This window comes from Sinocyclocheilus rhinocerous, unplaced genomic scaffold, assembly GCF_001515625.1.
Source record: "Sinocyclocheilus rhinocerous isolate Xijiao unplaced genomic scaffold, SAMN03320098_v1.1 scaffold283, whole genome shotgun sequence".
NCBI lineage: Eukaryota > Metazoa > Chordata > Actinopteri > Cypriniformes > Cyprinidae > Sinocyclocheilus > Sinocyclocheilus rhinocerous.
In genome coordinates, this window is record NW_015627233.1 from 234,708 (window position 1) to 243,929 (window position 9,222).

A 9,222-nucleotide genomic window follows, 5' to 3' on the forward strand; every position below is an offset into this window, starting at 1 on the left:
GAACCTGTGATACTTTTTTCAGGATTCTTTGATGAATAAAAAGTTAAAAAGAACAGCATTTATTTAAAACAGAAATCTTTTCTAACAATATAAGTCTTTACTATCACTTTTAATCCATTTAACACATCCTTGCTGAATAAAAGTATTCATTACTTTCAAAAAAAGAAAGAAAAAAATTTACTGACTCCAAACTTTTGAACGGTAGTGCATATTGTAACACAAGATTTCCATTTTGAATAAATGCTGTTTTTTTATTTTATATTCATAAAAGAATACTGAAAAAATGATCATAGGTTCCAAAAAACGTGAAGCAGCACAACTGTTTCCAACACTGATAATAAATCAGCATATTAGAATGATTTCTGAAGGATCATGTGACACTGAAGACTGGAGTAATGATGCTGAAAATTCAGCTTTGCATCACAGGAATAAATTATATTTTAAAGTATATTAAAATAGAAACTGTTATTTTAAATTGCAATAATATTTCACAAAATAACAGGGTTTTTTCTGTATTTTTGATCAAATAAATACAGCACAAGAATCTTCGACAAAAAATATTACAAATCTTACTGATCCCAAACTTTTGAACGGTAGTGTAACTAAAATATCAAAACAAGTGCAATGCATTTTAAAGAAATCATTCCAGTGCTTGTGTTCGTAATTTTTTATTTTTATTTTTTTTTAAAGAAATTAATACCTTTATTCAACAAAGATGCATTAAATTGATAAAAAGTGACCGTAACAACACATAATGTTACAAAAGATTTCTATTTCAAATAAAACTTTAAATAATTTTAACATTATTACATTTTAAAATATAGTAAAATAGAAAAGTTATTTTACATTTTAATATTATTTTATAAAATTACTGTTTTTACTGTATTTTTTATCAAATAAATGCAGCCTCGATGAGCACAAGATACTTTAAGAAAAAACAAAAAAAACTTTTGAACAGTAGTATATATCTCAAGCACACATTTCAATCAAAACACTTCACAATATGTTTATTAGGTTTCAAAATATGAAAGAATAAAATTAAGGCAAAAAGCCTTGGAAACTTTCTGATTGTCAAACTTTATGGAATATGTTTATTGTTAATATAACGAACTACACCTGTGGTTACACTGCTTGGATACTTGTGTGGGACCAGTAGGTTAAAAAAATAAAATAAAAAAGTTCCTCAGGAAGTGAAGTTAGACCTGAGAGGCGCTAATAGCACAATTTGTTTGCTGATGCCACTTGGTCTGATATTTTTGTATTGAATACAGTGAAAATCAATTTTTTTTAGTTTGATTTAAAGTAAATACCTTTTAGAGTCACTGTTATGTTCTATACATGATCTCTCTGGATTCTTACCTTTTACATCTCCAATATAAGACACCATTTGTTCCACAAATTCAATGCTATCCAAATCTTGCTTCCATATGTCATCCTCACTGGCAGCAGCAATATATGGGGGCTCATCGGCTGAGAAAAAAGACGACTTTTTAATAGTAGCCAGTTTATAAACATTAAGGGAAATTATAAAATTAATCAATATAATCACCAGGCTGGAGACTTGTTCCTTCATATGAGACTGATTTGGAGCATCCACCAGGGGAACAAGCCCTGAGAGTGACGCTGTACTGCTGTGAACTCTCCAGAGCCGAGACTGTTGCATGTGTGCCAGTTAGGCCACTAAAATTCATCACCAATAACCCACTCATCGAGCAGTTTATAGCATAAGTCCAATTTTGCCAGGCAGATGGACCTGCGAGGAACAAAACTGAATTTATTTAATGGACAACATGTGCAATTTTATAGGTTAGCAAAATGAAACCTAAACCAATAAACCTGGCTTCAATAAACGAATGACAACAATTCTGAAAATAGTCTCCTACTAATAAAACAATCCAAAAGTGTCATTAACTGGATATCACTCACTTGCTCCAATCATATTTTCAGGTTTATCCCAATAAACGTTGGCTTTATCTGATCCAAACAGGACTTGAAGTTGTCTTGGCCTTCTTGGCACAGGATAAGGTTGCGCAGATGCGCTAAAGTAGCATAGATTACCAAAGCCGTCATTTTGACTATGGATCACATCACAGTCCATAGCGAATTCATTAAAGGTGGCCACTTGACTCTGGCCAACTTGTTTATACAGTGCATAACCATTGGTGAGCATGAAGAAATCATCCTCATAAACAATGCTGTTTGCTTCAAAGTTAATGTTAGTGTAGAGCGTAATGGGAAATAATCCATCCACAGATGTGGCACTGAGCATTTGATCACTTCTGTCGTGATAAACAAGTCTCTTGTTGGGGAAACTGACCACAAAGTTGGAGACAGAAGGCGTTTTTACGACATGAATTATCTCATGTTGTTGGCCAGAGACGTCTGGAAGACAGCTACGATATATTCCACTGCTCAGCAACAAGAAAAGCCATCTGACAAACACAATTTTCACATAATTAGTCAAACTAACAAAATATTTAAACTAAAATCTTTAATGTCTCTAATGGAGCAATAAATAAATAAGTAATAATAAATATTACAGTATCATATTTGTAATAATATGATAAAAATACTGTAATGCTGATGGTTTACACAATGGTTTATAGCTTTATATAAAAGCAGAGACGGTGCTTAACCAAACAGTTTTTAATCATGTTTATGACACTCACCCATTATATGGATCTGCAATTATATTTACAGCGTCACTGGAGAGGTTGAGATTTATATCCACTGGAAAAGAACAGTCATCTAATCCACAATAGTAGACCTGCTTTTTATTTTTGTGGGAAAGAACGTACAATGACATTATTTACATGAAAAAAAGTATTAATCTTTCTTGATGGCATCTGTTGCGTTTTGACTTGCCCTTTAAAGGGGTCATATGATGCTGCTAAAAAGAACAGTATTTGGTGTATTTGGTGTAATGAAATGTGTTTATGCGGTTTAAGGTTCAAAAAACACATTATTTTCCACGTTCACCCAAAAATGAAAATTTGCTTAAAAATATACTCACCCTCAGGCCATCCAAGATGTAGATGAGTTTGTTTCTTCATCGGAACAGATTTGGAGAAATTTAGCAAGAAGCTGTGTATTTGTAAGAAACAAATCCATCATAAAGGCATTTTAACTTTACACCATTGCTTCTGTCTGTAATCCATAATAATGTTTCCTCCAGTGAAAAAGTAAATTTTTGTCCTCTCACATTAGAATCCACTTACATATTTGTTTAGAACTGTTTTCACCTGTAAAGAGTGCTTGACTGTGCATATTTCTCTCCTGATTTAGATGAGATTACTTTTTCAGTGGAGAAAGCATGTTATGGATAGAGAACATGTATTTTATCTGAAAGCAACATGTTGAAGTTTGTTTAATACAAACAGGCAGGTTTTCACTTCACCAGACATTAATTGATGGACTGGAGTGGTGTGGATTACTTGTGGATTATTGTGCTGTTTTTATCAGCTGTTTGGACGCTCATTCTGACGGCACCCATTCACTGCAGAGGATCCACTGATCCATTTCTCTAAATCTGTTCCGATGAATAAACAAACTGAACTCATCTTGGATGGCCTGAGTGTGAGTAAATTTTCAGCCAATTTTCATTTTTGAGTGAACACAAACAAAAAACATTTACAGTAATGCACTTACAATAAAAGTCTATAGGGCAAGGCATTCCAGAATATTTCAATATTGTTATTAAAGTGGTTTTGTTAATTGTTCGGTACAAAAACACATGATGTTTGACCTTCAAAGTTGTCTAAGTGATCATTTTAGTCCCCTAATGAATGGTAAATACACACCCTACCACTGGACACATAGTAAATCCTCTCATAAAGCCAGTCTACAGTCAGTGCTGTGACCTCCAGCGGGGCAGAGTGCAGAAGCTTGAGATCTGAATGGTCGGTGAGATTTCCAGCCCCTTTCACCCAAATACGAGTCCCTTCAGAGAAATAGATGCGGTTGGAACTGTAGTGCACTGCCACCCCTGAAAAAAAACATAGGAGAAAAGATGTCAGAAATCAAGGACCATCTACAACAAAAGGTACATCTTGTTGCTCAAAGGTTGCTCTTTCAAACGTACTGTAAGTATCAAGTTTGTCTCAAAAATTCCTAAAGTCCTAAAATTCCTTACAATAAATTAACATGCTAATTGCTGGCATAAAGTATGGAGCTATAAAAAATAATGGGTCCCACTTTATATTAAGTGGCCTTAACTACTATGTACTTACATTTAAATTAATCATTTAGTACAATGCACTTATTGTGTACATACATGTTTTTACATTGTACTTATATTTCAAAAAATATCTGCATGTAATTACATCTGTAATTACATTTATAATTACACTGTTGACCCATCCCTTACACCTTAACCCACCCTTAAACCTACCCATACCACCAAACCTGTCCCTAACCTTACCCACATCTCACCTCAATAGCAGCAAAAGTGTTTTGCAATACAATATGAAGACAATAAGTACATTGTACTTATTTTTGATGTAAGTACATAGTAGTTCAGGCCACTTAATATAAAGTGGGACCAAATAATGTGTGTGGTAGGCCTATAACTTGGTCTTGGGAATTCATTTACTGGGGTTTTTTTCTTAGGAGACAATTTTGCTCTCCATTTAATCTTCTTACTGTCTAAGAGAAACAACTGAGATATTGAAGTACTCTCATTTGTGATTTCTCTTTCCTGTGGGCACTCTTATGTGGTGGAAATGTTTTATATTTATTGATTTGAGGAAGAACGGACCTGTGATGTTGCTCTCGATTAGACTGTCTGAGAGACATTGCGCTGTAGTGAAGAAATCGGCATCCTCTTCTCTCATCCTTAATGAGTTCCATCTGGATGCAAAGACCCACCGGCCTCCATTCTGCTCTGAAAGTCATCACAGATGGAGCAATAAGACTATTGTTTATTTCAAGGCATTGCAAACACAATGCATTGAGAAATATTAGCAGAATGCTGAAGTACTGTTGATTTCATCAAGTAGGACGAGTTTTTGGATCAACAACCTCAGATTTTAGGTTAGGTTTAATGGCAACTGACATGGTTTTGTATTGTTGATGTCAATATTTCTAAAGTTTGAGGCTTGTATGATTTTTTATGTTTTTGAAAAAAGTGTCTTATGCTCACCATGGCTGCATTTTTTAAATCAAAAATTCAGTAAAAACTAAAATATTGTCAACTATTTTTACAATTTAAATAACTATTTTAATATACTTTAAAATGTTATTTATTTCTGTGACAGTAAAGCTGAATTTTCAGCATCATTAGTGTCTCCAGTCTTTAGTTGTCACATGATCCTTCAGAAATCATTCTAATATGCTGATTTTCTGCTTAAAAAACATTTATTATTATTAATATTGAAATAAATTGTGCTGCTTAATATTTTTGTTGAAACTGTGATACTTTTTTCAGGATTCTTTGATGAGCACAAAGTTAAAAAAAAAAAATGAAATAGAACTCTTTCATAACATTAAAAATGTCTCTACTGTGACTTTTGCTCAGTTTAATGAATAATTTTGAATTTTTTTCAAAAGTCTTATAGTGCCCTAAATTTTGAATGGATTATATATTTACAATGAAATTATAATGTATTATTATTATACAAATTATTAAAACATATAGAATTGACTATAATACACAAATCTGCATAAATAAAATAACACTAAAATATTTTAGAACACAATTCTGTCAGCAAAAGCAATGTTGTTTCTAGGACCAACAAAACATCCAGGAACATGTTCTACTTGGCAAATTAGGGTCATTTTTGTAGGATAGAGAAAAAGTTTCACTGTGAGCTTAAACTAACCAACTTGTGCTGGTGTTGTTATGCTGGCTTCAGCGATTGAACCCTGGCCCTCTTCATTTACAGCAGCTACAGAGATCCTGTATGAGATGCAGTCAGTCCAATCAATATTATATGTCAACAAAAAATAATAACGTCAGATTAGTACAGTGTAAAAATGAACAATGTATACACTGAATACATTAAATAATGCATTCTATGTTGCATAAAATTGCAGAAATATAAAAATGGGAAGATTTTGTATGTATACTACCTATATGTAGTGTTATGGAATGTCGGGTAGAATGTGTTGAAGAATACATTTCCTCCAGTTGCTACACTGATGACGTGTTTGTTGGATGTGAGATTGAGGTTGAAGCCCAATACGGGTCCTCCTGGTTTTTCAGGTAGAGACCAGCGAACCTCCACACTCTCTCCAGACACGCTCTCAATACCCTCAATGGATGGGCTGGAGGCCACTTTTTGGAAGGGAAACACATTAAACAGCTTCAAACAACTGATTCTGAAACATAATGTAAAAAGACTGTTGATTTAACCTACGTCCAAATGGTTTTGTTTGGTACCAAGGGCTCGCTGGAGAGCAAGCGTGTGTTTCTGCAATCAGGGCCCAGACCCTGAATTTATAGCAGGTGAAAGGTTCCAACTGTTTGACGGTGTATGTTGATTCTGTCACATTCTATGAGGAAAAAAGAAAATTGTAAAGTCTTATGCAAAAACCTCAAGAAATGTTCAGGTGATAATTCATTCCAAAATTAACATTTTCTTTGTAGCTTACTGTAATGTGAAAAATCTCATATGATCAAAAAATATACAAATAATTATAATAATTTATATTATTATATATTATTTAAATGGTAAGTGAATTAAATTTGTACAACTGCTGTTCAAAAGTCCAATAAAAAAATGGATACTTTTATTCAGTAATGATGCATAAACTGATCAAAAGTGACAGTAAAGACATTTATAATGTTGCAAAATATTTTTATTTCAAACACAAATGCTGTTCTTTGTATTTATCAAAAGTTACCATGGTTTCCACATAAATATTAAGCAGCACAACTGTTTTCAACATTGATAATAATAAGAAATGTTTCCTGAGAACCAAATCAGCATATTAGAATGATTTCTGAAGGATCATGTGGCACTGAAGACTGGAGTAATGATGCCGAAAATTCAGCTTTGTATCACAGGAATAAATTACATTTTAAATTATAATAATATTTCACAACATTACTGTTTTACTGCATTTTGATCAAATGAATTCAGCCTTGGTGAGCAAAAACATTAAAAAGTCTTACTGACCCCCAAACTTTTGATGGTAGACAGTGTATATTTGTAAAGTACAACTGTAATTATACATCACGGTAATATCTTTATACTGAATTGTATTTAAGCTTATTTTTTTTATTTGAAAAGCATTGCTTTTGCATACAGTAATATGAGATTTGGGAGAAATGTGTTTTGAACATGAGTTTGAACATCCTAGTTACTAGTCAATAACCTTCATTTTTTCTTTGAAAAATATATAGTTCTTTCCTTTTCATTTTTTAAAACTGAATATGACCTGGAAATTACTTGTACCCAAATGCATTTTGCTGAATTTCACTCAATAATTTAGGATGTACAAATGCACCAAAAGTCAGTGGAATTTAATCAGCAACATATATAAACATAAAGTCATCCAGTACCTCTGCTTGTGCCCAAATCCCAGACAGACTAGGACCGGTCCACTGAAGAATATACACCACATCAGACTGATTCAGAGGCTCCCAGGTCAAAGTTATGTTATGAGATCCGATCCAGGATGCATAAGGTGCTGCGAGCTGACATGCAACATCTGGACAGGAAGAACATAAACGTTTGTAAACCAATCAGTAAACAGACACCGAAGTGAAAGAAGCGAATAAATTGTAAACTTGATTACAAAATCCTTGGCAGTAGTCCTACTCACTTTGGCAAATGGCATCCGTACACTGTCTGAAGCCACTTTTGGCTGTCTAGAATTACAATATTTCAGACATTAGCTCAAGTAAATGAGAAAAAAAATCAACTCATCTTAAAATCATTCATCTTAAAAGTCTTACCATGGGGTGCACTGAGGCATCAAGAAGCCATTTGTCACATGATGAAGCTTTGAGAGAAATAAGCAGAAATAGTAGCGCTGACAGAAACTGTAAACCCGTAATTTCCTTCCTTTTCCAACAAATCTTTTCCATTTCACATGCACCGAACTTCTGGATTCAAAACATGCCCTGCATAGAAATACAGTGTTATTGTTCACATAACAGTAGCGGATTTCCCCAGCGACTTAATTATCGATCTGTAACACGCAACCATGGCGGGACACTGGCCCTTTAACAGTCCCTCAAAGTTTGTGGTCACCTGTTCCGTGTGGCTCAGGTGTGTCTGACCAGAAACCAGACGGAAACAGGCGTTTCGTAAGAAGACTCTCGAAGTATGTGTCATATATAACCATGCAAACAGATTAAGCAGACTGAACTATGGTCACTTGATTGTAAAGTGTAGAAGTTCTTATCTGTACAGTTTACAGTTGTCATAGATTCAAGGCAGTGTTGTGTTTATTTAATGGTTAAAATGTAATTGCTATCAGTTCCAATGAAGGAAAAGTGTGAATTTTATCAATAACAAAGTGCTCACTATAGTATGTAAAGGTATTTAGTTTCAGTTTCAGCATATCTAAGATAATGTACATAACCATCCAGACAGTTTTAGATTGAGAATAGTAAGAGTAAACAGCAAGAGGTTAATTCAGCTGAAAAAAATAGACCTTAGTCAGGTTAGATGCCATTTTGAATTTAACACAGATGGCTGTGAGGGAAAAATGTAGTGTTTAAAATGGCACGCACACACAGTATGAAGGTCCCAGATCATGTTATTTTCGCCATCTTTCAAAACAGTTTTATTGAGTTTTTGTTGACTGAAAGCTTGTTTCAGAAAGACATTTTATCAGCTGAACAGTCTGTATGTTGTTAAACAACATACTGTACTTCTATCCTTCACAGCCTCGATTTCATTCCTGTCAAAAATTAAACCTGAATAAGGTCGACTGGTTTCCTATAACTATCAATATCATCTGCAGTGTTGGGAAGGTTACTTTGGAAATGTAATAGGTTACAGATTACAAGTTACCCTGCTTAAAATGTAATAAGTAGTGTAACTTTTCAATTACTTTATTAAAGTAATGTAACTGATTACATTTGATTACTTTTCTAAATTTCTAATGTTTTCAACTGTTAATCATTTTCAAACATTTACACCATGCAGGGTTAACCTTACAGTAGTGCTCAGACTTTCAAAATCCTTCCTCACTTGAATTAAGATGATCAAATTTGAACACATCCACCACAAAATCAGACTTTAGTACCGCCTTTTACTTTGAGATTGA

At 33.6% G+C, this 9,222-nt stretch overlaps 1 protein-coding gene across 1 annotated transcript in view; it reads right to left on the reverse strand.

Annotated features, from left to right (window-relative positions):
* Window positions 1-8,377, reverse strand: part of LOC107723724 (proto-oncogene tyrosine-protein kinase ROS-like) — a 16,046-nt gene extending 7,669 nt beyond the window's left edge. The window contains exons 1-12 of the mRNA XM_016532436.1: window positions 7,901-8,377; window positions 7,768-7,813; window positions 7,505-7,653; window positions 6,357-6,492; window positions 6,070-6,274; window positions 5,820-5,896; window positions 4,757-4,882; window positions 3,801-3,985; window positions 2,670-2,767; window positions 1,927-2,432; window positions 1,550-1,753; window positions 1,360-1,470 (exon numbers count right to left, since the gene is read on the reverse strand). Of these exons, the coding sequence (XP_016387922.1) occupies window positions 1,360-1,470; window positions 1,550-1,753; window positions 1,927-2,432; window positions 2,670-2,767; window positions 3,801-3,985; window positions 4,757-4,882; window positions 5,820-5,896; window positions 6,070-6,274; window positions 6,357-6,492; window positions 7,505-7,653; window positions 7,768-7,813; window positions 7,901-8,032 (1,975 nt within the window). The 5' untranslated portion in view covers window positions 8,033-8,377. The remainder of the gene's footprint in view (window positions 1-1,359; window positions 1,471-1,549; window positions 1,754-1,926; window positions 2,433-2,669; window positions 2,768-3,800; window positions 3,986-4,756; window positions 4,883-5,819; window positions 5,897-6,069; window positions 6,275-6,356; window positions 6,493-7,504; window positions 7,654-7,767; window positions 7,814-7,900) is intronic.
* Between the last annotated feature and the right edge of the window lie 845 nt (window positions 8,378-9,222).